Source organism: Melopsittacus undulatus, chromosome 12, assembly GCF_012275295.1.
Source record: "Melopsittacus undulatus isolate bMelUnd1 chromosome 12, bMelUnd1.mat.Z, whole genome shotgun sequence".
Taxonomy (NCBI): domain Eukaryota; kingdom Metazoa; phylum Chordata; class Aves; order Psittaciformes; family Psittaculidae; genus Melopsittacus; species Melopsittacus undulatus.
The window spans coordinates 12,069,292-12,095,860 of record NC_047538.1 but is presented as its reverse complement, the minus strand read 5'-3'; the positions used below and the strand labels follow the sequence as shown (position 1 = coordinate 12,095,860).

Sequence of the window (26,569 nt, the reverse complement as noted above, 5' to 3'; positions counted from 1 at the left end):
GTACCCCCGCCGGGCCGGCCCACAGCAGAGCCCAGCTCATACCGCCTTCGGGCTCGCCTTGCCCCGCAGTGGGCCCGGTCGAGGGGGATCGCGACTCCTGCCCTTCGCCACCGGGCGCATCGGAGCTGCAGGGGAGGCTCCTGTCCATGGCGGGCATCCCCGTAACGGCGTCAACTCTCCCTCAGCAGTGGCGGGGATCCGGATGGAGCCGATCCCGGGCGGGCCCGCAGGCACGACGGGAAGTGTAGTCCTCGGCCGCCGCGGAGCACGACGGGAAATGGAGGCGCCGGGACGCAAAGTGCCCTCTTGCAGCCGCGGCCTGCGAGCCCCCGGCCCCGAACGCAGCTCCCCCGCCTCCTGCAGTGCCCCCCTTGTCAGCCCCGTACGGGGCTGAGGGACCGGCAGCAAGGCCCAGACCAAGCCACCCCCCTGCCCAAAGCAGCCAGAAACAACAGCGTGGGGGCCAGGTGGATCTAGTCTTTTATTTTCCAAAGCACTTGTCTGAGGCACCAGCAAAAACAGCCCAGGCCTTGGGGCAGCACATCCAGCCACACAGGAGGGGAAACCGCCAAAAACCACCTCGGAAGAGGACTGTAACAGGAAGAACTAAACATTGTACTTACATAGCACAAGTGGTAACTGGGCAATACTGTAGACTGCTAGAAAACTCTCCAAGGCAAAGCTGCTCCAACAGCTCTACTAGCAAAGAAGCAGGCTTTGGGAACAAAAATAATATTTAAAAAAAAAAAAAACCCAAACATGGAAGACCTTTTTTTGGTATTTTTCCTTTTTTATATCCACAATGTAATATCATCTGCTATAGCATAATCCCTGCCTTTGCCCTTGAAGATCAAGGTCTGCATCCTCAGAAGGCTGCAGTAACTAGTCAGAGGAATCAGCACAGTCCTGTAACCAGATGCAAGGTTCAGTAACAGTCCATGGGTCTAGCCAGACTTGAACAGAAGAATAGCCACTTGGCCGAGGTAGAAGTAGATGAAGTGCTTGGTCTCGTGAGTCACGTAGCTGCCGAAGTTCCTCCCCACGATGCAGTGCCAGGTGGGATTGTATTTCTTGTCAAACTCCTGCAGAATAGATCACTAGAAATTAAGAACTCTTCTAAACTGGTATTCACTCTAAGCAAGGCAATTAGGGGAAGAGCAGATAATCCTGGTGCTTAAGAGAATCTTATTTACATCTTACTGCTTAGTCAGACAAAAACAAAAGAGATACAATGCTTCCCATCTGAGCAGCAGTAAGTTTAAAACATTATTTCTGTGCAAGGAAAGTAGTCTTCCTCTCCCTACAATTCACAGCAGGATCTGAAACTAGAGCCCTTGAGTAAAAGCTTCAGCACTGTAGTTTATACCCACAGAGATTAAGCCGTAATTTAGACTTCATTGTTCATCTGCCAAAGGGATGTGGTGGAAAATTCTGCCACATGCTCTGTAACACAGATACAATCAACAAATCTGAGAATGTGTGGTTTACTCCTGTCAAATCCTTTGCGAAGTCACAGCAGTTGTTACAAAGAATACCTGAAAAATTAGACTAAACTCTCTTTCCCACTGTCATAGATAATTCCTGCATTTGGGAAATAAAATATACCTTCCTCAACTGTGAGCATAGCAAACAAGTATTCTCTAGTGGAAAGAATCATTCTGCTTACTGAAAATACTTTTTATGTTCAAGAAGCTTGTCTGCCCTACATATCCTGAAGCAGAGCCTCAGGCTTTAAGTCCAATGAGGTAATTTCAGTGGTACTGCAATAGAAACAACTCAAGCTGGGTACCTCCAGAGAATGACCCCAGTTCAATTTCTGGGCAATTATACGCTCACAGTTGGCATTCCCCACCCCTCACATATCAGTTGAGACCAATAATAATGTTAGGGTCTGGAGTCTTGCTCTTCACTGGACCTCTTCATTGTCCCTGGGCTATACATTTCTCATGTTATCTCTGAGGTTGTGGTTTCTGATGGCAGTAGTAGCTTCCTTATCATGCAGCCTGAACTGGCTCTTGAGCCCCTCTTTCATGGAACAAGGTCAAAGTTTAACATGTCTGGGTGAAAATTCACAGCTTGCAGCCTAAGCCTTCAGCAAATGTATAAACTAATGCTAAGCAGTTAACTCCAGACAGCTGCAGCCCAATAATCCTTAACAGTTAAACAGCAATTCCACTCAGATCAGTTTAACTTCTATCGACATTCTTTGGTTTCTCCATTCTCTGGAGTTGATGAAGCAGGAAATTATCACAACCAGATCTTTCCCATGTTCAGTATTGTTAATCCTACATAAAGAATGACACAGACATTGCAAACAACAGATAATCAGTGCCACCAGCGGTATTTTTTGTGGTGGTATTTTTGCCCCTTCCTTTTTTGCTTATGTCACTACATAAGGAAAGCTGTGATTACAGTAGACTTGCAAAGAACTACTTCACTCTGCAATTCTTGACCTAGCTGGACAGAAATGCAAACAGATCCTTACGATTAAGTTCAATAAAACTGAAACCAAGAACAATGTAAAACAGGTTTACTCTCAAAGGAAAACCATACGAGAACTCAATAGAGCCCCTGTGTTTTGTACCAGCTCATCAGCCACCGGGACAGTCAGCAGCCGCTCTCTGTTCACCTTGGGCAACAGGACAGTGGCAGAAAAGGCTGAAGTAGAAGGCACTGGGACAGAAAAGCAGAACCTGGAAAAGTCCATGTAAAGGGTGGGGAAAGGAACATGAGGACAGCAGCCTACAGAAAGTCCAACTTGATTATCTGGTGTCTCGAGAACTTGTTTCTCTAGAGCTACTTGCCTAGCAGCATTCTGCCTGCTTGATCTTTCATGTGCATAGATATTTCACGAGGACAACACAAGCAAACATCTACCTTCTTTATGTGAGCAGCAATGTCCTTCTCGATGTTGTACTTCTCCAGTGCCTGTGTAGCACACTCCACAGCATCTTGCTGCATCTCTTCTGACATGTCTGCATTCTTGATCACAGCCTTTCGATCACTCATGATTGCCTATACTGAGCAAAGAAGAAGAGAATTCAGAGTCACAGGGGCTCTACCTGCCAGGATCACCTACTAAACTGCCACACAGGTACCAATGTTCCCAGAGAGGTTTCGGAGCCCGTGCAGTGCCCCAGCCGTGGCTGCGCAGCATTTCTGCGGCTGTGGTACAGGTGCAGCCTGTGCTCGGGGCCAGAGGAACAGAAGTTTCAAGAGTAGCCGCTCTCCAACTGTGAGCCCCACAGACACCGTCGGGGTGGTTTCAATGCCCTCAGCCTGCCCAGCCCTCCGCAGGCCCTCGGTGCCGCCCGGCCGCGGCCCGGCGCAAGCCAGCAGCCCCGGGAGAGGGCGCAGCCACTCCAGCGCCCAACCCTGACGGCCTTTCCCTGCCGAGAAAGCCAAACAGATCCCAGGGCTCCCCACCAAGGGCGAAAGCCCCGAACAGCTCCAAGAAAGCCTCCAGCCTGGAGCTCCCGCGGATGCGAGAAAGAGTGAAGTACTCCCTCAGGAAAGGCCCGGGCACCGAAGGGTCGCGGGGGTGCCCGAGCACCAGCTGCTCAGAGCCAGCCTTCCCAGAGGCCGGATAAGACCCGACGCGTTTCAGTAGCTGCCCCACGCCAGCATTCAGGCCCTCCCCACTCTCCTCACCTCTTGGCTGCTGCCGTAGGACCAGCCCCAGTTGATGGGAGCAAGCAGAACGCACAAGAACAGCGAACACCTCCCTCCACCACCGCCTCGGTTTAACCGACCCGCGCGCAACGCCGTCGCCTACAAGCACCCCTAGCCACACCCCCTCCTTAAGGGGAGACAGCCATTGGTCATTGCTACCACCCCCCCGAGCGCTCATTGGCCAATATCTGGTGCTCTCGTAGCATTTTACCGCAGCAGTTTGTTTCAGACCGGCATGCTTTGCGCCTGCACCTGTTCCCATAGCGACGGGTGGCCGCAGAGATGGAGGCCGAGCCCTGGGTTGGGCGGGGGTGCGGCCTAGGGTGGCTCCACAGCCAGGCCTCGGGGGAACGCGGGGCACGGTGCGGCCGCAGCGGGCTGCTGGCCGGTGTGCCTGGGACAGTTGCATTCAGGCGGTGCGCGACCTCGGCGGGGCCTTCCCCTTTCTGTCCTCGTGGCTGAGCTGCCTGAACGTGGCTGCTTGCACGGGTCTGCAGCAGTTTGTGACTGCAACATGAGAGAGGCTCTCCTGGTCACCTCTCTGGTAGGCAAAGATCATGTCTCCCTAAAGCTGAGGCAGACAAAAGAATCCCAAACAAAACAGCCCCCCAAAAACATGTGATGCTTTGCGAGGCATCTAACTGCAAAAAATACAGGGCAAAGCAAAATCAGGATTTCACTGTTTGCTCAATTCCGCATAAAAACCATGTGAAAATCGTGGTAGGACCTGGTGATGGCGCTACTGTCCCCACATCCTGGCAGGGGAGATTGCTCCTCGTCGGGGAGTGCAGGCTCAGGTTTCACTTACCCTGTTATGAGGCAGGGTTACAGGACTCCTTTGTGTCTACAAAGCTGAGCTAATCCCTGGGTGATTCAAATAATGTGATAAGCGGGGCAGCTTTTTTTCGAGGAAAAAAAAAGGGCAGAAAAGGCCTCTCGTTTGTACTGATGTCCCTACTAGGAATCAGAGGCAACTCCTCCCCCTCATGGGGTCCCACAGGCCAACCCTCTCCATGAGGTGTGACTTTGAGCCAGGAAAACGCAGAACTAAAAATCTAAAGAGATTAGGACAAAAATACGTGCAAAATTACTCAAATCCGGTGTATGAAGTGCCTTAGGTTTGGGTTTGTTTATTTTTTGTGGTAGGGTTGCTTTTTAACCCTGTCAGGTACATTCTGCCAGCACATAACCAGTTGGTAGCACCGGGGTGTTTGAGGCCGGGTCCCGCGTCTGCTCCGGCTGTGGAGAACCCACAGCCCCCACCGGGGCCGGCACAGCCTCGGTACAAACACCCCGTGCAGGTGCGGAGCACCCCAGCCCCGTCCCTAGCGCCGGGTACCGATGCAGCCGCCGGCCCCCGGCCCGGCCGAGGCCGCGCCCCGCGCCGGAGCCGCTGAGGGAGGTGCGCGGGTCTTGCTCTTGCAAGATGGCGGCGGCGGCGGCGCTGTGGCCGTGGCGGGCCGTGCTCGGCCGCCGCGGCGGGGCTCTGCGGGCGCTGTGCGGCTCGGTGCGGGGCCTGGCCGCGGGGACGCAGACGCACTTTGGCTTCCAGACCGTGACGGAGGAGGAGAGGAGGGAGAAAAGTGAGGGCGGCGGCGGGGTCCGCTGCAGGGGAGGGCGAGCTGGCCGGGTGGGAACCTAACGGGGGTTCCTGCAGCCGCCGCGTAGGGGCTGTGGGGATAAGGGGTGCTGGAGCGGTTGGTTTGAGGCGTTACTGGGAGTCGCAGTGCATAATGGCGCTGCGCCAGCTTCATTCCTCCTCTGAGCTCCGGAGGTGTTACGGGAGGAGACTGCATGTCTCCAAAGGCGTGTGTCAGGCAGCAGGCTTACTACAGTTAGATTGTGTTTTTTGTAAGGAGTTTTCAGGTGGTATATTTCAGTTCCATATGTTGACAGACCTTCACGAGGCAATAAAGGGTTCATTTCGCTTCTAGAGGAGCGTTTTTAAGTAAATCGCATCTCATTCTCCTTTCTTTGCAGTTAACCAGGTCTTTGAGAGTGTGGCCAAGAAATACGATGTAATGAATGATTCAATGACTTTAGGGATTCATCGAGTGTGGAAGGACATCCTCGTGCATAAAATGAACCCTTCCCCAGGAACACTTCTTCTTGATGTTGCTGGAGGAACAGGTAAATACTTTTGGTGAGTTCCACATGACAATGCCATTCTGGTTTTGAACTGTTTGAGCCTGCTCAGAATTAAGTTGCCTAGGTTTTTCTTTCCCTCAGTTCTGTGTCTTTGAAACTAGTGAAGCATCTACTTGCTTTTCAGAGAAAGGTTGAGAGCTGCCTCCTTTGTGGTTTATAATATCTTGCTCCAAGGCTCTGAAAGTGTTACAGTCCTGCCATGATGTGTTATGGAAAACTGTTTACATTTGTAGGAAGTCAGGGACTCTTTGCTTTTAATATGTTCCCTTTACCTATATATATGCACACACTTTCTGTCTCTCTATACTCTGTGTGTGTTTTATTTATATGCATATATATATAAATAAAAATGAACTTAGTTTAATTTTCAAAGCCTCATGTTCCAATTTCCAGAAAACGTTCCCAAATGTATCTCTTTCTATTCAAACAACTGCAGGTGACATTGCCTTTCGCTTTATCAATTACGTTCGCTCTGCCCGGGAACGGCAGCTCCAGCGGAAGCTGAGGCACCATCAGAATTTGTCATGGCAGGAAATTTCTGAGAGTTACCAGGAAGAGCAGTTTAAACCACTGGGGGATTCCCAAGTGGTGGTCTGTGACATTAACAAAGAAATGTTAAAAGTTGGGAAACAGAAAGCACAGTATCTTGGCTACTCTGAAGGTGAGTCATGCATTGTACCATGGCAGTAGTGTGCTTGATGCATGGTAGCCATTGGGTAGTAACCACTTCAAGGATCACAATATACATTGTGTGGCCATGGTGTATACTGTACCTGTACTTGTGTATTTGCCAGCCTTGAATGACTTTTTCAGTGAGCATGTAGTACATTGTTCTGACATACAGTGATCCTCTTGAAGAATACTTGAACTTTCAAAAATACATGTATGGGAGTGTCCATGAGGTCTGATACCCAGCTGTCCTTCAAAATTGCCTAAAGAAACTAAACCTGCTGTTTATTTCTGTGCTAATAAATCTGATTTTACTAAGGCAGGTAATGCAAAAGAGCTCAGGCTTAGAATGATTGCACTAAAGATCTTATAATGGATATTTTAAGAATGAAGGCAACAAATAAAAGTGCAAGAACTGAGGGTATTGTAAACATATAAAACCTTCCACAGTTAGAGCATGTGCTAAAAACACTCAGAGAAACTGAATCTGAAATTAAATTTGAATGTCTCCTGGCAATAACTGTGTTTTTTCTGTTGTGTTTTGCTCTCCTCCATGGTCACTTTCTGGCATCCTGCCCTTTGAAACTGCTGACCTCTGCGCAGAAAGCTTTTGGTTTGGGGTTTTTGTCCCCTGTAGTTTTTTGTTTGTTTGTTTTGTTTTGAATTTGAGTCACCAAAACCAATGACTTTAAGAATTATTAACTATAAACTGAACAGTCTTATTTTTTTGTACCAATAATGTGGACATGCGCAGACAGACATGGCCTTGATCCTCTGGGGTTTGGGAAGCAGCAACAGCACACTGGCAACAGGATGACATGCCGATAGTGCTGATGAAGGGAGCATGGCTTTTCATATGTGTCTGTTTAGGGAAGCTTTCTAGCAAAATGTTTTTAGTGTGTTGGCCATTGTTGCATGGCAAGATATTAATTATTGTTTGAGCAGAGATTCTCTTTCTGCACCTTTACTACAAACAAATGGCAGCCAGTATCTGCAAAGTTGGTTGCTTTCCACTGCGATGCAAAATTTGGGTGAAATCCTTTTGGCACACTGTGAGCACACGTATGTATACACAGAAGAATGTTTTGGCTGATCCGCAAAATTGAGTACTTTGGCTTGAAAGACAGCTATAGAGTACAGGGCTTTGAAAGATTTGTGAGTATAGACCAAGGTGTCTTTCCTCCAACAAAAATGTAAAATTGAAACATTAGCTTTAAATATCACCTTTTTTAATAATCTGGAATTGGTAAGTTCTGGTCTTTCTGGAGCAGCCTGAGTTCAATTCTGTTTCCTTGTCTTTTACTACAGGCTTATCCTGGGTACTTGGGAATGCTGAAGAGTTGCCCTTTGATGATGATAAGTTTGATGTTTACACAATTGCCTTTGGAATCCGAAATGTAACTCGTATTGATTTGGTAAGTTGCTGTAGTGTATCCTGACATGGTGTCCTTATAATTCATCTGAGATTTTTATTCCAGCAGAAGTAGTAAAGGAGGAATTTCTTTGGATAAAGGAACATTGTTGTCTAGTCCTGAAACATTTAAAATAAGTGTCATGTAGTGTGCAACTTGTTCAAATGCAAAATGCAATTAAATGCCCCACCTTTGTCATAAAAAGTTAGATTTATACCAGTTGCACCCAATCCTTCCAGCTTGGCAAGCCACACCATCTCTTCCTAAGGCAAAAAGGCCTGAGTATTAGTTACAGTCATTCCCCACCTTCTCCTGACCTATGATGTGTCTGGATCTACACATGCTCAGTGTAGTCAGCCTGCATATCTGAAAGGTTCCTGAACACCTGGTATATATCCCACCCACAGCGGGTCCAAAACTTCCTGCCCTGTCCTGTTTCCCTGCCTCAGCCAGCAGAATTTCTGGAGCAGAGAGTGGGAAGCAGCTGGCTGCTGCCGCCACTGCCATTGACTAGCCTGTTTAGCCTATTTCTGCTTAGTATCTTCACACTGGCTGATAGTAGAGTTTCCCACAAAGAATGAGTATGAGTTTAATTAGGGTAAGTAATACTCTTTGTTCTAAACAATATCTATCCTTCAAGAATTAATAGCTCTCTTGAGAAGAAGATAGATTAGATCACCTGTCTATCTGGACTTGTGTGTGTTTTGGAGGAGCATGTTACAAACTTGTCAGTGCTCCATCTGTGAAAGGTGTAGTATTTGGATCCAGACCACCTTGAACTGTATGCCTTTGAACTTCCCTTAATGTGGATAGCTTTTCACAGAGCTGTGTCTGCACCCTTCCGAAGCACAAGCTCTTTGCTTTCATGGATACAGTAGGCTGGTAGCATAGTTTCCAGGAAACCAGGTACAAAACACATCCAAGCTTCCAATTCTTTTGCAGAGCTCCTGTCACATGTGTACTGTTTATATGTTACCTCTTAGGAACATGACAGCTGAAGCCAAGCAGGTATACAACCTGCAGAGGTTCTTGAATACAACTGTGTTGTGCTCTCAGATGAAAAAACATACAGCTCTAAACAGTTCATCTTGGTTCTTCTTAGGAGTATTATTTGAGATTTAGCATGGAATTTTCAAAGTAGCCAAAGATATTCTTCCTTGCTCTCAAAACCCAGTATCATTTCTTCTTTGATCCTTTGGGTGTGCCTCACAGGTGAATAAAATCTTTTCTGTAAAAAGAAAAAAACATCTATCGTGCTCTCTTCTCATTTTCAGCTTCTTGTAGCTGAGTCACCCTCTCCCTTTTGGGTTTGGTCTGTAATTACAAGGGCTCTGCTGGCAAACATTCATCACCTGAGAGGAAGGAAAAAAGAAGAAAAATTGCCAACCTGACGTCATAGTTTCGATACGAAGTCTGGTGTAAATCTGTGTATGTAGCAACAAGAGTATTTGTGGTTTCGTTCTGTTGTTTGGTTTTGTACTTGTCTTGGGATGCTTCTCCACAAGTAAATATTGAAGATTGCCAGTCAGGATTCTCTTTATGCCTCTTAGTTCACCACCAAGATGCCATCACATGGCATGAGAATAGGAGGGTGCTGTTCTACAGAAACTAGCTCACTGTGTCTGCTTTGTCTCAGGCACTTCAGGAGGCCTACCGTGTGCTGAAACCAGGAGGAAGATTCCTCTGCCTTGAATTTAGTCATGTCAGCAACCCTATCATTTCCAGGTAAGAGCATGGTGATATTTTATGCCATGTCAGAAGGTTCTTTTGTGTGTACTCAGCCAGAAATAGTGATGGAGACCCTCTGAGGCCACCACACTGTGCACTGTTAAAATCATACACACATTTCATGGCATAGTGGTACAGAGATCACCTTGTGTTGGAGAGAGGTGGGTTTAAGCTTGTTTGTATTAATCCATATTTTCTGTCTCTCTGTGCAGGCTCTATGATCTATACAGTTTCCAGGTTATCCCTGTTCTGGGTGAGGTAATCGCTGGTGACTGGAAGTCCTACCAATATCTTGTGGAGAGCATCCGACGTTTCCCCCCTCAGGTAAGACAATATTTGTCTAAATTCACTAACACACCAAACATGGTCCCAATGTAACTTTATAGACATCTGCCTTACAGGCCTTCGGGTTGTTATAATTCTGGAACTGTTATTTTTCAGGAGGAGTTTAAGGCAATGATAGAAGATGCAGGCTTTTTTAAGGTGGATTATCAGAATTTAAACTTGGGCATTGTTGCCATTCACTCGGGTTTCAAACTGTGAGTCTACTATGTAGCAAACCAGGAAGTGTAATTTTCCTTACAAATCTGAAAGGTGTGGAACTTTGTCAAGATTGAAGAGGAGTTTTAAGAACTTGTGCAGCAGGTACGTGTTCAGCTGTCAGACCCTGAAGAGCATCAGCACCTTTCTTCCCCCAAGAGATCTGCGGGTCGATGGAGTGACTCCTGGGGAGTTTCTTACATTTGCATTTGCCTTCAAGTGCAACATAATGGACAAGGCCAAAACTGAGCAATGCTGACAAATGAAACCACTTCAGTTACCAGTGGTGTGGATACAGAAATAGACTGCCCAGTATTCAAATAAGATGCCTCCTTTTTTTTTTACTACGGTTCAAGGAGGATATTGCACCAGTGAAAAATAACTTCAATTCAGTAGATTTTTTATTAAGTGGTTATTGTCTTTGTCATGCAGACTTTAAGGGATTTTCCCAGTGATACATTTACCCTTTCCAAGGGCATCGGGAAGACTTCTGAAATAAAACCAACTCTGCATCAACTTTTCTCACTTAAGTCAGTGTTTTAGCCTTCGTAAGATTTCCTTTCTAAGAACGGGAATTTTACCTGGAGGAGAATGGCCACGTACCCATTCTGGGATGAGATGCTTTCACCTCCATATGAAATCTTTGTCATTCTAGATGCATAATCATTATGTAAAAATAGTACATGTTTCCTTCTGTATACTTGCTTCTGTAGGAGGATATAGAGATAGAATGGAAAAAAGTCTAGAGAAGGTAAATTTACATTCAAAGTGACAGATGTGTAATGAGCTAATATGAATATTTCTCCTGAAAATGAGGAGAGGAGGAGACTCCTGCTTTTAACCCGCCACTTCACTTAAAAAGAACACTCTCTTCTAAACACCAGAATTCGTGCTGGAGGTTGTGGCTACTGAAAATGATCTTTTCAGGAACAGGGGAGCAGTCTCTTTCTCTCAGAAAACTGCCTCTTGTTCTCTCTTACTCAGAGGTGAGCTCAGGCTTCAGGTGCTACGGATGTGGGGGGCAGGATGGAGGTGGGAATGTTCCCCTTTCATTCACAGTAGAATAAAGGGTAATACAAGCACTAAAAAGGCAGAAGGGCAGAGACAAGTATTAAAGGATAAACTTGTTCCAACAGTTTTATTAGCAAAGAAGCCATCTTTTGAAAGAAAATAAATACAAGGAAGACATTTTTGCCATTTTTATAGCCACAATGAAAAAAAACAGCTGCTACAGCAAAATCCCTGACCATGAACAATACAACAAAAGACCTGAAGGTCTGTTTCCTCAGGAAGGCTGAAGGTAGGAGGCTGTCTGGAGTTGGTGCAGTCCTGGAACCAGGTGCAAGTTTCAGTAACAGTCCATGGGTCTAACCAGACTTGAACAGAAGAATAGCCACTTGGCCGAGGTAGAAGTAGATGAAGTGCTTGGTCTCGTGAGTCACGTAGCTGCCGAAGTTCCTCCCCACGATGCAGTGCCAGGTGGGATTGTATTTCTTGTCAAATTCCTGCAGAAGAGAGAAGTAGAAAGTCAGCATTTTGGTGAGAATTGCACTAATATTGTCTAGCAAGGGCTATTTTTGCACTTGTTAACAAGTGTTGCTTTTGGAAGAAGGCAATTAAGAAGTAGCAGATGCTCTTAAGTGCAAGGATCATATGTCACTGTATAACTCATCTGCTGCTTAGTCAGACCAAAAAAAAAGGTGCTACTGAGCTGAGCAGGAATAAGCTTGAAACATATGTCTGGGGAAATAAGTTTTCCCCAAAAGTCACACCATGAACTCAAACAGTAACTTTTAAGAACTTCACTGCTTGTTCTGAATCTCTAGACTAAGCCATTATTTTGATTTCAGTAGCTATTTTCAACAAGGCTGTTGAAAAAAACCCTTAGATAGAACATTCTTTACTGCATCCTTGATACCAGGTCCTGAGCCTGTGTTCTTCCTACATGCTGTAGCCACGAGCCTGCTATGACTTTCAAATAAACCCAGGTTGGACAGAGCCTTGGGTGACATGTTTGAGGGTGAGGTGTCCCTGCCCATGGCAGGGGGTTGGAACAGGGTGATCTTAAGATCCTTTCTAACTTAAAACATTCTGTGATTCTATGATTCATGTGTACAAGACTACTCTCAGTAAAACTGCACAGTCAATAGTTATATACTGTAGTCCCTGACACCCATCACCTGAAGAGATTTTGGGGGGAGCATGCAGGAGTTTGTGTTCTGCTCAACCCAACCCTCCAACTACTTGCAGCTCAGTCAGGCTCCCAGTAGGAGTCAGAGAAAAAATCTGACAACTGTAAGCTATGAACCATCTGTTCTGCGTTGGCACAAACAGTTTGTCTTACATGTGCTGTGGGGAAAAAAAAGCAAAACCACTTATTCCAGGGTCAGCAAGCCCCCACTTGTCAGATGGAGCCCTGTCATCAGTCACAGGGACAGTCAGTGGCCACTCTGTTCACCAGGACAACAGGACAGTAGCAGAAAAGGCTTAAGTAGAAGGTACTGAGAGAAAAGCAGAACCTGGAAAAGTCCATATTAAGGATGGGGAAAGGAACATGAAGACAGCAGCCTACAGAAAGTCCAACTTGATTATCTGGTGTCTGGAGAACTCGTTTCTCTAGAGCTACTTGCCTAGCAGCATTCTGCCTGCTTGATCTTTCATGTGCATAGATATTTCACGAGGACAACACAAGCAAACATCTACCTTCTTTATGTGAGCAGCAATGTCCTTCTCGATGTTGTACTTCTCCAGTGCCTGTGTAGCACATTCCACAGAGTCTTGCTGCATCTCTTCTGACATGTCTGCATTCTTGATCACAGCCTTTCGATCACTCATGATTGCCTATACTGAGCAAAGAAGAAGAGAATTCAGAGTCACCTGCCAGGATCACCTACCAAACCGCCACACAGGTACCACTGTTCCCAGAGAGGTTTCGGAGCCCGTGCAGTGCCCCCAGCCGTGGCTGTGCAGCATTTCTGCGGCTGTGGTACAGGTGCAGCCAGTGCTCTGGGCCGGAGGAACGGGCGTTTAAACCCTCTCGCTTGGAGCACCCTCTCTGCAGCCGGGAGCCCCGCAAGCGCCGCAGGAGCGGTTTCAAACCCCGCAGCCCGCCATAGTCCCGGTGTCTCCCGGAGCCGCCCGCACCCAGCGCCCCGTTCCCCCCTCACCGCTCGGCGGGCGCCGCGGGTCCGGTCAGGATGGGAGCAGATCGGCGCTGCGATCTGGTCGCTAAGCACCGCCCCGCCTCCAAGCGCCGCCAGCCCCGCCCCCTCCGCAGCGGCCACCGGCCATTGGTCACCGCTGACGCCCCCCCTGCGCCCATTGGCTACTGCCCGGGGCTCTTACTGGGTTTTACTCCAGCTTTTTCTTTCAGCCCGGCATGCCTCGCGAGCTGCGTCCGTTTCCATAGCGACGGGCGGCCACGTGGTGAGGTGCTTGTGCCCGTGCCGGTACCGGGCGCGCCGCGGGCGGTGGTAACGCGGAGTTCGGCTGCGTGCGGAGAGATCCGGTCACGGCTGCCCCGCCGCTGGCCCGGTGATCCTGGCCCAGTGTTCCTTACGGTACCGCTGTCCATCCGTGTGAACGTGTCCACTGCGAGGCATCTTTCCGTAGCTGGCTCCTGGTTCCCAAAGGCCGCGCTTCAATCCGGATCACAGAGACACTGGATGTAACCCAGTGACCTCTGCAGCAGCCGTTTGCTGCTGGGAGTGCTCCTCCAGTAATTGCCCTTTCTGAGGGGGAATCCCACCCATGTCAGAGGAAGGAAACCCATAGCTTTAAAATGCCACTTGATCAGCTTTCCTGTTCACATGTGCTGTCAATCTGTCTTTGTCTTTCAGACTCAGTGGCTTCTGAGAGAAATCTTTCACCCATGCTTACTGTGATCACCTCAAAACTTTGTTCCTTTAGTGAACTGAATCCATCAGGCTCCTTATTCAAGGTACCTTCTGCAGACCTCACTCTCTGCAGCTCTTGTCTCTATTTTTTGGGTGGAGGGGGGAACATGTGTGTGGGTTTTGTTTTGTTTTGTTTGTGTATCTGTGTTTCAAATGAAGCAAGATGCTTTGGGAGATCCCCAGGGCTCTGTTCTGTTGGGTTTCACTCTCCCTGGGGCACTTTCTGCTTCTGCTCTTGTCAGCAGATAGAAAATTGCTGTCGAGTCTTCCATAGCTGGTGATCTGCTAATAACAGGACTGCACTGTTTCGATAACAAACAGCACAGGATGACTTAGGAGAGGTTTGTCAGGCACTGGTTGGTGGGGCTGCCATTTGCTTATAGAAATAAAACCTCAAGAGCAGTCATCTATATCACTTGAAACACAAATATTTTTTATGTTATTATATGATAAGTACTTGCTTAGTGGCATTCATAGGAAAAGCAGCATAACTGCAAACAAGCTTTTGCTTTTGAAAGCTCTGAGGCAACCTCAGAGGAATATATTGCCACCAGAATACTGAAACTGGATAATGTAATACTTTTGTCACTCTAAAGTATCTCAGAAATTATTTCTGACTTTAGCTCCCAGGATTTAGCATTCCAGATGGAAGAGATGCAATTCCCAGCTTTGCTTTCTGTCTTTGCCATTGGGAGGATGTGCTAGGGGTTGCTCTGAAAGTTATGAAATTAAGGGAGGTGTTCGGTAACTGCAGGCAAATTTCTACACATTTATTAAGAAATGGTTGGCTGAAGGAACAGATGTGATGAGGACTGCAGGAAATGTCAGTGTGGGTGAGATACTTGTTGTTAATGAGAAACATTAAAGAGAAACCTTCGAGCCTTCCTTGTTGATCAGGGATATAAAATGATAGTTTCCAGCAGGACAGAGCTGCAAGAGAAGGTAGAATAAACACACACAGGGATGTTATATGGAGGAGAGGACGTGCTAAAGAAAACTGGGTAATGGATAAGGCATATAATGAGGTTCCTCTTGCAAACGGAGGTTAGACTTTATGCACTTTTCAGTTGAGGCCTTTTTTTGCTGTGTCACATACTGTATTACTGCATCTAACAGAGATTTTTCTTTTGGCTCCTCGTTACTATCAGAAGATAAAATAATAATTGGCAAGAAACCAACTTCCTTTTTTTTTGGTAAAACTGAAGAAATCACCTCAAAATGTTCTTAGTAAACCTGGAGTACATATGCTAGGGCTTCTAATCCAATTTGATGTGTTACAGATCTTCACAGTAGTGGAAAATCCTTAGCAGGTATAAGTCAAGTGATCTCCATGGTCTCCAGGGAAACAAGACACATTTACAACATCTCAGAATCTGGCCTCCTTTTTTTTCCTTCTGTCTTCTGTATCTATTGACCACAGAAAAGGATGAGTTATTTCACAAATACACGTTATGTTTGCCCCACTGCAGTTACCAGGAATTTACAGGTAGCAATGTTATTACATGAGTCCTTAACTATATTTATTCACTTGCCAGGGTTTATAAATTGCACTGTGGCAGAATACTGTAAAGACCTGACCCAGATCCAGACCCACTTGCTCATCAAGGCCCTGCAGTGAAAGCAGATGAACCAGCACCACAAAGGGCATCTCGTCCCCACCTCAGGGTGCAGCTGGGGCCCAGTGGGGCTTTGCACCATGCTGTGGGGAACAGCACCAGGCAGGCCAGGGGAAGGCTGAGGCACTAACACATTCTGCCCTACAGGCAGCTCATCTAGCCTCTGTGAGGGTTCCTGCTCTGGTGGTTGCAGGTGTCTCTGTCAGGGCTGTAATTCCTGTATTAGTGGTGAAGCTGCAACAAACCCCTTCATTAAGGAAATGTGTTTTCCACTTAATGTGCACTTTGGGCTGCAGGGAACAAGCATCAATCAGTTTGTTCTCTCAGTGGAGAGAGTAGGTAAGAGGGCAGCAGTGAACTGGCAGTTTTAAGCTTAGCCTGTGCTGCGTTGGGAATGTGGGATCATCTTTGCCCAGATGATTGGTTTGGTTGTTGCTTTAACATAGCTACATATATTGGGTTGGAAGCTCCTGCAGCCATGTGGTTGACTCTCAAATTTCTTTTCCTTTTTCTGTGTAAGTAACATTGTCCCCATTCTCTATGATAGTTACAGGAGGAGGTCAAAACATGTAGAATAGGTAGGGATTTTTCAAGCTGGGAATTCTCTGCTAACATTCTCGTTGTATGGTATGATTTGAGGCCTTCCCTTGTCATGGTGTATAAAAAGTCATAAATTACTTTTCAGCTGAGCTTGTATATTTATGAAACTTCATCATCTGCAGGGTGTGAATCTTGAAAAGCCAGAGACTAAAGCACTAATACAGTGTTATAGCTTTGCGAAGAGTTGGATTAGTGGGGTTAAATAGAGACTTTGATTCAATACTCTTAGAAGAATTCAAGTATCATAATAATTACATGTTTTATACATATATGTATGTGTGTATAATAGAAGCTTAAAGAAATAATGAAGCAACTGCACAAGTAAGAGAAGGCAAGTGGCCAAGTGATTGTTCTTACTTCTTGCCTGAGAAACATGAAAAGAAATATAAATCAAAGTTCAAAGCTTACCAAACGTGCAGCCTTTGAGAGCAGTGAGTGAAAGTGGCTCCTACTCAGTAGCTGTGATTCCTTACACCAGCAAAGCTAGCTGTACTGCTTTTCACTCAGCCTAGGCTTTCCATTTAACACATGGCACATAATGAATGGCCTGAGAGGCCATTGTCAAAGTAGTCTGTACACCTGGTGTTGAGAGCAAGCCTCTAATGGCTGAACCTAGCACCAGTACTGTTCAAACTCCTTACTACTTTAATATACTTCTAATATGCTTGAGATGTTAAGAAAACAACATGTGTGTCATTAATCTCTAATTTATATTACCTGTTGTTTGCAGGGACATGGGAGATGCAGTTCATAGGAGAAACAGTCATGGCCATGCACAGGACTTCCTCTATCAGACAGCTGACAGCACCTGAAGGGACACATGCACCAAGCTGGTGGTGTTTATTACACAGCTGTACACAAAGACTGAGTAGGAGTAATGACTTTTCTCTGCAGAAAGATACAGAACATGCACTGTGTAAGCTGGATGACATCAAATTATGATCTCATGAGGTGAGTTTTTGCCTTCAGGGAAAGCATGTGCCTACATAGGCATGGGGGAGCCTACTTTCCTTCTGTCAGGCTCTTGAGAGCCATAAGAGCAGATATATAACTGGTATCCTATTACAGTAACACCAGGAGTCTTTTCTAGCACTTCTGAAGAAAATTCCACTTTGGCTTAGCATGCCATGATCTCTTCTACTGCGTGGAGTTACAACTGGAATAAATAATTATGGATTCTTAAAACTGGATGAGGACAGGGCACTAGCCAGGAATGAAAGTTTGGTTTTCAGCTCTTTACTGTACTGTTTATGACCTGAAAGTGAATGGTCTGGACTATTTGGTTCTAGTTTTCTCTGGTATTCTTTCAGCAGGTCTTTGTTTCTCTGTGAGCCCTGGCTTATCTTGTCTCCAACTGTTGGAGGTTCTGTGAGGAAGCCTCAGTATTCTCTGCCAGGATAAGACAATGACAACGTATGTTTTTTGCTGGAGCAGTCTTCACCATTTGCCCCACACAGTACCTCTTCCTGTGATAGTCTCCTGGCCTAAGGCAGAAAGGCAGAACTGGGGGATTGGGGGGGGGGGGGGGGTTCTTCTGTTCTTGGAGCTGTGCTACTTCTTTTCTTTGGCTGGGCTTTCTGTGACAAACATCCCATCTGGGAGCTGATGGCTGAGGTGTATGCCCCAGCAGTCTTATAGAATTTGAGATACTGATACATACCTGTTACTCGATGGTAACAGGCTGAAAACAGTTACTTTTCAGCACTATCTTGCAAATAAAAAGAAATACCCCTGCACAAATCTGTCTTTTTCCCTCAAGATGGAAACTTCCCAAGCCAAAACTAAAACCGAGCCACAAGAAAAGCATCTAGAGCTTCCTGCTCAAAGATATTTTACTTCTAGAGTATTAACTTAACAGTCTGGGGTGTGGTTTCTGCAACTCTGAGATCTAAAGTAAAAGTTCAGCACCCTTACAACCAAATTACAGCCAGTAAAATGTAATGATGCTGACGTGATGCTTGTGTGAGCTTGTAGAGTAGAGCTAGAAACAGATCAAAGGTGAACCTGTTTCCAGAGCAGTATCTGCTCCATCACACTGCTTCTACTAAAGCTGTTGCTAGCTTTCTGTTACCAGTCTGCTTGGAACACTGAAGAGTTCCAGGGTACCACCATACCTAAAACCTGTTCCAACAAGTAATAAAGGTGTCAGTGTGCATTTAGCTCCCTGTGCCAACAGAACAAAAATGTCTGGTTCACAAGTAATTACATTTTTTATTTACAACAAGCTTAGCCACACAAGGTGTTTTAAATAACAGAGATAACTGCAGTGCTTTGTTTGAAATGGAAAAATGGGTTAATCCAGAACATACTGCCAGTGCCACTACAGATACACATCTGGAGGACAAAAATGGCTGTGGCAAAGACTTTTTCTTCTAGAACAGCCAGTTCTGTGTCTGAAAAGTGCTTTCTCAAACTATGTACAACTCCAGGCACTTAATTTATGAGAATAAAAACAAAAAATGCCCCATCCCTGGCAGTACTGCAGGACAGGTTGGACGGGGCTTTAAGCAACCTGGTCTAGTAGAAGGTGCCTGTGGGAACAGGTTGGAACTGGATGAGCTTTAAGGTTTCTTCCAACCCAGAATGTTCTACGAAGTATTCGGTAGAAGCAAAATATTTGAGTGAATGATCTTCTCAAAGTGCCTTTCCTTCCATAATGAAAATCTGAGCTCTCTCTGTCAGAGATGCAACAATGGTACAGACTCCTCCTCCAGGCCCCCCAGATACCTGGGAGCTCTGTTACTTCTGACAGGGTCAGAGCCAGAGTCAAGCTAAAGGTCAGAAATAGGCAAAAGAGCTTTCCAATCTCTCTTGTTTCCCAACAAATTTGTTGAGGAAAAATAGTGTTCTGAGAATTTTTAATAATTACCTTTTAATGTTCTTTTTAAAGCCTTTAATCCATTCAGTATCTTAAAGAGCAACATCCAGTTCACTTTGCTAATTAAAAGCACTGAGATAATCTGTCATGCTGCCTTCCAGCTTTGTAAACATTGAATATTACAGCAGCATTATTAAACTTGTTCCACCTTCTACTGTAAATCATCTTGCAAGTGCTCTTCTTTTGATCAGAATACACACCAGAGTATTTTGGCTGTGACAAAAGTTAGTGTTCCCAAATAAAATACTGGAATGGCCTTTGGGCTCTGGGCTAAGAGCTCTGCAGATAAGTCTCTCATTCTTCCAGCTTTGGCAAAGGGATGTTACCTGATAGAGAGGAGAAAGAAAGGTGTGAGATCAGCAGTAAGTTATCTCTGGGTAGTACAACTTAGCACAAAGGTGCATCTCCAGTTTATTCTAAGCACTTTCTTATTACAAGCTAGTGCTTCTGCAAGTGGATGCAGCTATGCTGGGTTACATTCCTCAGGTTAAATCAAGCAAGATTAAGAGGTTTTTCTATGCAAGACAATACCTGGTGGGGCTACAAAATACTCTTCTACTTTCTCTTTGGCATTTTTCAGCAGTTCTTTTGTGCAGTTGCCCTCTGTAACATCATCTTCTCTGAGATACAGACACCTGAAGAACAAAGGTTACTCTCTTCCAGCTAATCCATGAATATGAAGTAGGAAGTGTGGCTTATCTCTAAACCTGGGTTTGGTCTTAAGCAAGCAGTAAGACAAGTATTGGAACATTCTGAAGAGTAAGAATGCCACTGACAGCTACATGGGCACAGTACATGCCAATCATTCACGCAGAGTAAGATACACCAAGGAACTGGGAGTTTCTGTGCTCGCACACAAAGAGCAAGGGTGCCAATGACATCTGCCTTCCACACACTACCGGGGGAAGACTTGTCTGTAAGCAAAGGAGCCGAAAGCACAACCATGGCCATTCCCAGGGGGAAAACAACAAAGGGGTTACAACAGCGAACAGTTTGATGCAGTAATTGGTACAGGGAGGCTGCTGTAACTGATTCATCACCTGTCCTCCAGTACTGAATCCATTGGTTCTACGCCATCCGTGTTCACCTCATGAAGCTGATCAGCAAACTGGATCGCCTTCTGCAGCCGCTCCACACCCTCGGAGTCACGGAAATCCACCAAGGCCAAGTGTTCCAAGTGATCCAGCACGTCCACCGTCACCTTCTGCGGCACAAACACAGACAAACCCGACTATGATGTAGTGCTACTTCCCTTTTGTTAACGGGGAGCTCGTTGCACGGCAAGCCCCGGTTACAGCCGCCGGGACACGCTGGCTGCTTTCCTGGAACCGAGCTCGTGTTCTCTCTGCCGAGCTAAGGGCAAACAGGAGCTCATTCCAGTACCTCAGCGCGGGGGCAGGAACCGCCCGGGGCCGCCTCCCGCTCCCTCCGGCCCGGCTGCGGTACCTGCGGGGAGCCCGGTCCGCCCGATGGGGCCCGGACAGCGCCGCGGAGCCACCGGCTGACGGACAGCACCCGCATAGCGCTCTCCCGACGGCGCGCCGGCAACGTCACCGCGCTGCGCCGGAAGCGTGTCAGAGCGGCGGCGCGGCGGGCCCGGTGAGGTGCCGGGGCTCGCCGCCGCGATGAACAGCGTCGGGGAGGCGTGCACCGAGCTGAAGCGGGAGTACGACCAGTGCTTCAACCGCTGGTTCGCGGACAAGTTCCTCAAGGGCGACAGCGCCGGAGACCCCTGCGGGCAGCTCTTCAAGCGCTACCAGCTCTGCGTGCAGGTGAGGCCCGCCGCGGCCCCGGTGACCCCCGGAGGAGCCGTCGGAGCGTTCCGGATCTGCGCTCGTCTTCCGTTCCTGTCGGTCGTGATTAGCAGTGGTTCATGGGTGTCTGTTACCGAGTTTTTCTCGTTAATGAAACTTCCGGAGCCCGTTGGTTCCGAGGTTGTTTGTGTGAGGGTATCCAGGCTACATTTGGTTCCACAGCAGCGTTTCAGTATAAGGAGGATACCGGAGACTCTTCATTAGGGACTGTAGTGATAGGACAAGGGGTGATGGGTTTAAACCGAAACAAGAGAAGTTCAGGTTAGATGTAAACAAGAAGCTCTTCCCTGTGAGGGTGCTGAGGCGCTGGCACAGGGTGCCCAGAGAAGCTGTAGCTGCCCCATCCCTGGCAGTGTTCAAGGCCAGGTTGGACACAGGGGCTTGGAGCAGCTGCTCCAGTGGAAGGGGTCCCTGCCCGTGGCAGGGGCTGGAACTGGGTGAGCTTTAGTGTCCCATCCAATCCAAACCCATCTGTGACTCTGTGAGTTCTCAGTACCTACTTGAACATCTCCACTATTGAAGCTTTCTCCAAACCAAGCTTAAGACTACTTTCTATAGAATCTTTTTTCCACCAGAGATTATATTAGCACTATCAAGGTGTGTCAAGTTTAATTTTGTGGGTTTTTTCTAATTTCAGAAAGCTATCAAGGAAAAGGACATACCCATTGAAGGCCTGGAGTTCATGGGTGCAAACAAAGGAAAAACTGAAAATTCCTCTTGACCACAGCTGCATGGATGAAATCACCAACAGGAACCTTTGACCTAAGGAACACCACCAGGCAGGCGGCTCGACGCCACCTGGATATGACCTTTGTTAAAGCTGCTTTCTAGAAGCCAGGCACCTTCTCTGCTCTTTAAAAAACCAAAACAAGACTGGATGATGTGGTAACTGCCTCCTTTTCGGTGACTTTTGGTGGTGGTTCAGCATCTAACAGCGTGCAAAGGCCTTTGAACTCACTTCTCAGTGAATGTACTCTCTAGTGGGAGAATGCTTCTTAGAGTGGGCTGAGGTAGTAGTTGCTTTGTGACTGATTTCTCTTGCTTATTTATATAACACTTGAGAATGTTTAAAAAGTAGTATGAAAGAGGTGGATTTCCTTTGTGTCCTCCCTGTGCTGCTGAATTTTGGTGGAAGAAGTTTCTTTTATATGATCCTGAATGCTGAGGGACTAAACCAGGGTTTTGAATCAGCAACAGAGGTGGTATGAAAGCACTCTACTGGACCTGCAGTAACATAGCTCCAGTAAATATAACTAGGTTATGTTTTGTTCTGACCGTGACCTCTAGGAAGGCCGAAATGTGAACAGGACACTTTTAATACTTCTCCATACTTTTCTGAGGTACTGAAACAATCCTAAACTGGAAATCTCTCTCCTTTAGCATTACATGTTCCTGCAGTAAAACTGCAGCACAGCCTTGGCCATCCTTTTCCACATTACCACAAAGCACTGGGGTGGCCACCATCACAGTTAGGCTTTTGGTTGTGGTGGTTAAAGTGTGTGCGGAACGAGGGAACCAATGGGTTGAAACTTGACAGGTGGTGATGTTAAAATCCCTAACTGCTGCTGAGGAATATCTCCTGCTCATGAAGCTGCTCTTGAGCTGTGTGTCCTTTGTGCCTAGGAAAGCAAACAAAAGCTTCATGTGCTGGTTTGTGAACTGCAGAAACACTCACAGCAACTAAAGTGTTTGTCTTAGTCCCCCAAACGGGGCTAAGAGAAAATGCCTTTATGATGTTAATAAATACTGCAATAGCTAATTATGGAGAATGTGCTTTAGTATGGACTGAATTTTAGTCTACATTGTTAGCCTGACACCTGTTCATCTGGCTCTTGAGTTTACAGTGATCAGTTAAACCAGACATGAGGAAGTAGTGTCTTGGACCATGTGCATTCCTGTTGTCAGTGTATCAGATGCAGGAGCAATTATGAACATTTATGCAACTTTGCTCCTGTACTGTATACTCAATGTTTTAAGCAAACACTGAACTAAAGAAATTCTAAGGATTCAGATTAACAAAAAGGTCAGGTGCTAAATTCAAGTTCAGACTTGTTTATTTAAAGGACCTCTTCACAAGCACAGACAGAGGCCACCATGCCATTCCGCTTCATCACAGAAGGAATACAGAGTTTCTTAAACGATGGTTCCCACACAACATTCTGTTCCAAGATGGGAAGAGCCAAGGTTCTGGCTGTGGTCAGGATCTTAGTTTTAATCTTCATAACCGGTTGGGAGAGGATTAACATGGGGGTTGTGGAACAGAGTTCTCTTCCCATCACCCCAGGGGAAAGGCTGTAGAATGAAGAAAGAAGACAAGGCAGTGTCAGCTGAGTGATCCGTAAAGCACAGGAAACCAACAGCAACACGGACTCAGACATCACACACCTCCTCAGGCTGATGAATTAAACAAGTTGACATCCATTCCTAGGCTGCAGAAGCAAGAGTTAGAGAACATCTCCCTCAGCTGGAGCTGCTGTCTTAAACAAGATCACTGAATGGTTTGGGTTGGAAGGGACCCTAAAGCTCACCCTAACCCAACCCCTGCCATGGGCAGGGACACCTTCCACTAGAGCAGCTTGCTCCAAGCCCCCATGTCCAACCTGGCCTTGAACACTGCCAGAGATGGGGCAGCCACACCTTCTCTAAGCACCCTCTGCCAGCGCCTCAGCACCCCCATAGGGAAGAGTTTCCCCCTAAAATCTAATCTAAATCTCCTCTCTGTCACCTTAAAGCCATTCACCTTTTTTCACACCTGCATGCCCTTGTAAAAAGCTCCTCTCCAGATTTCCTGTCAGCCCCTTTAGGTGCTGGAAGGATCTTTGCTATCAGCTGTGCTACAGAAGGAGGGCCAGTTTTGAGAATTTGGGATTTTGTTACCTTTCAGATCCATATTAGTTTAAGGTAAGCACAGCAACTCCAAGACTAATGTTTTCCAGCAAGCCATCAGCAGGATTACTTGGGGTAAGAAGGCTTGCGAATACCACAGGTGCTTCACCTAAGCTGTAAGGAACTCGCTGCCTCAGAAACAAAGCTACAGGTCAAAATCATGGCTAAGTGCATGGCACCTCATGTAGCAAACAAGAAAGCTGCAGGTACTATGGTAGCTCTGCAATCACAGAACAAAAGGAGGGTCTTTAAACAGAGCAGGGGAATGTACCTTGGTCCGGATCCGGAGATGAGTGTAGGGAATAAACTCGGGTCTTTCATGCTTGTGCTGCGCTTTCAGGTAGCAGTTCAGCATACAAACACCCACACCGGGCAGGGCCACCACGAAGGTCAGCATCTTCCACATGCGGGCTGGTGGGGAGCACAACAGGAAGTAAAAGGACAGGATAAACGTTTCCATTAGCGTTAGTGACCCGGCGCACATTAAATGCAGCCAAGGGGACTGAGAAGACATCGAATGCTCTCATTCCTCACTCGAGCGTGGGGCTCCCTCCCGTTCTGCACAGGGACCCTGCGCTTACGGCTCACGCCACAGCTCCCTCGGGGCACAGCCGGGGCTCGCACCGCCCGCGCCCGCCGAGCGCCTACCGCAAAGGACAGCGCTGTCAAGGGCAGCGGCCGCCAAGGACAACGGCCCACGGGCCCGACACCGCCCTCGCCCCGAAGAGCCCCGTTACCTCCGCCTCCCTCATGGGCCGCAGCCGACATGCTCCGCCCCGGCAGGGAGCGCGGGGCGGCGGCACCGAGCAGCGCCCGGGACACCCTTCCGAGCGCCGCCATGTCCGAACCGCGACCGGAACTGGGGCCGACGGCGGCCGGCGGGGGACACAGCGGCTGCGCGTCCCACCGCTCTTCCCCTGCGCGCATGCGCGCTGCGTTCTCCTGCCAGGCTGACCTTGAGCTGCCGCGGGCTGATGTTGCCATGTTGCGCATGCGTTGTGTACGGGGGTTGGCGCCATTTTGGTGCTGAGGGGATGGGGCAGAAGGGAGAGGGTTTAGGTGTGAGGGGCTGAAGGGTCCCTCGAGCGGGGCAGCCATGAGGTGAATAAGAAGCTGTTCGCTGTGAGGGTGCTGAGGCGCTGGCACAGGGTGCCCAGAGAAGCTGTGGCTGCCCCATCCCTGGCAGTGTTCAAGGCCAGGTTGGACACAGGGGCTTGGAGCAAGCTGTTATAATTAAAAGAAGTTCCTTGTGAGCACTTCTTCCTCCCATAGAGCAACAAGGGGTTGTGGAGAGCAACTGGATGTGGGGTTGAGGTCTGTCATGAACCTGAGCATGGTGGTGGTTTCATTGTAATCTGTGCTACACTGATGTAAAATGTGGCTTTCTTAGGCTTTGTCATTCTGGCAGCTGTGATTAATCTACCTATTAAGTACCTTAGGAGTCTAATGGGTTTGATTCATGTAGTCTTGAAATGTACCATTAATCAGGAGTGACTGCTGGAAGACACAAAAGATTCCATGTGAAAAATACCTTCTATCTGAGGGAGGACAGGCAGCTATTGGAAGAAACCTTGGTATTTTTCTATTGTGAGGGATGTTTTGGTATAGTTGTATGAAATAAATTAAACTGCGATACGTCATGGTTATTGTCACTGTGATGACTGCAGTCATCCTGACAGCTTGTGTTTTTACAGAGGGGTAGGGAAAATGGTGGTGAATGAGCAGTCAGCTCTGCCCCTGGCTCAGTGGCTCTGTCTGATTGTGGCCTTGTAGCATGGAACCCGCTATTGAACCCAGCAGTGTGCACTGCTGCCTTGCGGAGAGGACTTCCTCCGTGTGGGTTTTCCCAGAGCTGACCTATTTGAGGGCCTGTAGCTTGGTTTAGAAACTAGATTAACGTAAAAAATACCTTTTTAAATCCAGGATTTTGAGGAGGTTTCAAAGTGTACATTTTTCTAAAAGACGCTGCATCCTGGGAGACTTCTGGGTGCAGAAATGCTACAAAGTTAGCTCTGAAAAAGGAAAAAATATAGCATATCTATAATGTATACTATATAATACATATTATATATATACATAATACATATTATATATATAATACCTTATATATATAAATAGGCATATACAGTGGTGGTAGCCAACAGAGAAAGCTGTTTCCATGGTGGTGGTACAGTCCAGAACTGTTGACTGACTCGGCTACCCAGTAAACATCTCCTGTTGGGTATGCAGCACATTGGATTGTGTTGCTGTTTAGTTTAGCAGAATCTGAACGATTGCAGCGAGCTGGTGTTCAGTGGAGCTGACTCACTACACTGACAAAAAAAAGAAGGAACGTTTCTAGCACAAAAGAAAGCTTGGGTTTATCTGTGCTAAGCACAGAAACGCACACTGAGGCAGGAAATGTCAGCTTTCAGGTTAACAGCCCTACATTTAGTGAGTTTTGAGACAAGGAGGTTCCGCTGTAATTCAAAGTATCTGTCCAGACATTCATCTTTAGCCTTTCTTTTTCTTCCTTTTCCTCGCTGCAGTGGTGGGCAGCAGAGGACACGGATAACAGCGTGAGTCTCTGATGAGAGGTGACACGGTCAGCTGGGGCCGCAGGGGCGCAGAGCAGTGCCGCGCTGGCCCGCCGGGTGGCAAACTGCTGTCATGGTAAGCGCCTCTCCGTTTCTGAGGTTTGGGAACAACAAACGCGCTCTCTGTGCTTTCA

The 26,569-nt window shown here is 47.1% G+C and overlaps 6 protein-coding genes and 1 long non-coding RNA gene across 9 annotated transcripts; 3 read left to right on the top strand and 4 right to left on the bottom strand.

Moving 5' to 3' along the window:
* Positions 1 to 457: 457 nt before the first annotated feature.
* LOC101879869 (dynein light chain 1, cytoplasmic) lies at positions 458 to 3,789 on the bottom strand. 2 transcript variants are annotated; one of them, XM_031047880.2, is made up of 3 exons: positions 3,652 to 3,789; positions 2,878 to 3,020; positions 458 to 1,082 (listed from the first exon to the last, which is right to left on the bottom strand). In XM_031047880.2, the coding sequence occupies exons 2-3, from the start codon at positions 3,007 to 3,009 to the stop codon at positions 945 to 947; spliced, it is 270 nt and encodes an 89-aa protein (XP_030903740.1). In that variant the 5' UTR covers positions 3,010 to 3,020; positions 3,652 to 3,789; the 3' UTR covers positions 458 to 944. The 2 variants fall into 2 exon arrangements, with proteins under 2 accessions (XP_030903740.1, XP_005147869.1); XM_005147812.4 differs by having other exon boundaries at positions 2,878 to 3,015; positions 3,652 to 3,767.
* A 1,305-nt stretch (positions 3,790 to 5,094) lies between these two features.
* On the top strand, positions 5,095 to 10,685 carry COQ5 (coenzyme Q5, methyltransferase). The gene is made up of 7 exons (XM_005147813.4): positions 5,095 to 5,255; positions 5,653 to 5,802; positions 6,257 to 6,481; positions 7,798 to 7,904; positions 9,538 to 9,626; positions 9,842 to 9,953; positions 10,071 to 10,685. The coding sequence occupies exons 1-7, from the start codon at positions 5,099 to 5,101 to the stop codon at positions 10,170 to 10,172; spliced, it is 942 nt and encodes a 313-aa protein (XP_005147870.2). The 5' UTR covers positions 5,095 to 5,098; the 3' UTR covers positions 10,173 to 10,685.
* A 603-nt stretch (positions 10,686 to 11,288) lies between these two features.
* On the bottom strand, positions 11,289 to 13,414 carry DYNLL1 (dynein light chain LC8-type 1). 2 transcript variants are annotated; one of them, XM_031047893.2, is made up of 3 exons: positions 13,337 to 13,414; positions 12,873 to 13,015; positions 11,289 to 11,674 (listed from the first exon to the last, which is right to left on the bottom strand). In XM_031047893.2, exons 2-3 carry the CDS (start codon positions 13,002 to 13,004, stop codon positions 11,537 to 11,539), a joined length of 270 nt encoding a protein of 89 aa, XP_030903753.1. In that variant the 5' UTR covers positions 13,005 to 13,015; positions 13,337 to 13,414; the 3' UTR covers positions 11,289 to 11,536. The 2 variants fall into 2 exon arrangements, with proteins under 2 accessions (XP_030903753.1, XP_005147871.1); XM_005147814.3 differs by having other exon boundaries at positions 12,873 to 13,010; positions 13,337 to 13,413.
* Positions 13,415 to 13,813: 399 nt separating this feature from the next.
* On the top strand, positions 13,814 to 17,774 carry LOC115946299 (uncharacterized). The gene is made up of 3 exons (XR_004080399.2): positions 13,814 to 14,109; positions 17,012 to 17,232; positions 17,592 to 17,774. It is a non-coding gene; the product is annotated as an uncharacterized lncRNA (long non-coding RNA).
* Positions 17,775 to 18,467: 693 nt separating this feature from the next.
* On the bottom strand, positions 18,468 to 20,720 carry GATC (glutamyl-tRNA amidotransferase subunit C). The gene is made up of 4 exons (XM_005147875.4): positions 20,543 to 20,720; positions 20,200 to 20,363; positions 19,691 to 19,794; positions 18,468 to 19,485 (listed from the first exon to the last, which is right to left on the bottom strand). The coding sequence occupies exons 1-4, from the start codon at positions 20,678 to 20,680 to the stop codon at positions 19,454 to 19,456; spliced, it is 438 nt and encodes a 145-aa protein (XP_005147932.2). The 5' UTR covers positions 20,681 to 20,720; the 3' UTR covers positions 18,468 to 19,453.
* Positions 19,800 to 22,742, top strand: TRIAP1 (TP53 regulated inhibitor of apoptosis 1). The gene is made up of 2 exons (XM_005147815.4): positions 19,800 to 20,931; positions 21,611 to 22,742. Exons 1-2 carry the CDS (start codon positions 20,785 to 20,787, stop codon positions 21,692 to 21,694), a joined length of 231 nt encoding a protein of 76 aa, XP_005147872.1. The 5' UTR covers positions 19,800 to 20,784; the 3' UTR covers positions 21,695 to 22,742.
* A 267-nt stretch (positions 22,743 to 23,009) lies between these two features.
* Positions 23,010 to 24,758, bottom strand: COX6A1 (cytochrome c oxidase subunit 6A1). The gene is made up of 3 exons (XM_005147816.3): positions 24,597 to 24,758; positions 24,131 to 24,270; positions 23,010 to 23,265 (listed from the first exon to the last, which is right to left on the bottom strand). The coding sequence occupies exons 1-3, from the start codon at positions 24,697 to 24,699 to the stop codon at positions 23,185 to 23,187; spliced, it is 324 nt and encodes a 107-aa protein (XP_005147873.1). The 5' UTR covers positions 24,700 to 24,758; the 3' UTR covers positions 23,010 to 23,184.
* Between the last annotated feature and the right edge of the window lie 1,811 nt (positions 24,759 to 26,569).

Bases quoted from the DNA above. Each gene is read 5' to 3' on its own strand.
- LOC101879869 (XM_031047880.2), bottom strand. From the start codon at position 3,009: ATGAGTGATCGAAAGGCTGTGATCAAGAATGCAGACATGTCAGAAGAG. The intron at 1,083-2,877 runs GTAGATGTTTGC...TCTATTCTGCAG, and splicing joins TTGCTGCTCACATAAAGAAG to GAGTTTGACAAGAAATACAA.
- COQ5 (XM_005147813.4), top strand. From the start codon at position 5,099: ATGGCGGCGGCGGCGGCGCTGTGGCCGTGGCGGGCCGTGCTCGGCCGC. The intron at 6,482-7,797 runs GTGAGTCATGCA...CTTTTACTACAG, and splicing joins GTATCTTGGCTACTCTGAAG to GCTTATCCTGGGTACTTGGG. The intron at 9,627-9,841 runs GTAAGAGCATGG...CTCTCTGTGCAG, and splicing joins AGCAACCCTATCATTTCCAG to GCTCTATGATCTATACAGTT.
- DYNLL1 (XM_031047893.2), bottom strand. From the start codon at position 13,004: ATGAGTGATCGAAAGGCTGTGATCAAGAATGCAGACATGTCAGAAGAG. The intron at 11,675-12,872 runs GTAGATGTTTGC...TCTCTTCTGCAG, and splicing joins TTGCTGCTCACATAAAGAAG to GAATTTGACAAGAAATACAA.
- GATC (XM_005147875.4), bottom strand. From the start codon at position 20,680: ATGCGGGTGCTGTCCGTCAGCCGGTGGCTCCGCGGCGCTGTCCGGGCC. The intron at 20,364-20,542 runs GTACTGGAATGA...TTTGTGCCGCAG, and splicing joins GTTCCTGCCCCCGCGCTGAG to AAGGTGACGGTGGACGTGCT. The intron at 19,486-19,690 runs GTATTGTCTTGC...CCTCTCTATCAG, and splicing joins GTATTTTGTAGCCCCACCAG to GTAACATCCCTTTGCCAAAG.
- TRIAP1 (XM_005147815.4), top strand. From the start codon at position 20,785: ATGAACAGCGTCGGGGAGGCGTGCACCGAGCTGAAGCGGGAGTACGAC. The intron at 20,932-21,610 runs GTGAGGCCCGCC...TTCTAATTTCAG, and splicing joins GCTACCAGCTCTGCGTGCAG to AAAGCTATCAAGGAAAAGGA.
- COX6A1 (XM_005147816.3), bottom strand. From the start codon at position 24,699: ATGGCGGCGCTCGGAAGGGTGTCCCGGGCGCTGCTCGGTGCCGCCGCC. The intron at 24,271-24,596 runs GTAACGGGGCTC...GCTCCCCACCAG, and splicing joins GGCCCATGAGGGAGGCGGAG to CCCGCATGTGGAAGATGCTG. The intron at 23,266-24,130 runs GTACATTCCCCT...TTCATTCTACAG, and splicing joins ATCTCCGGATCCGGACCAAG to CCTTTCCCCTGGGGTGATGG.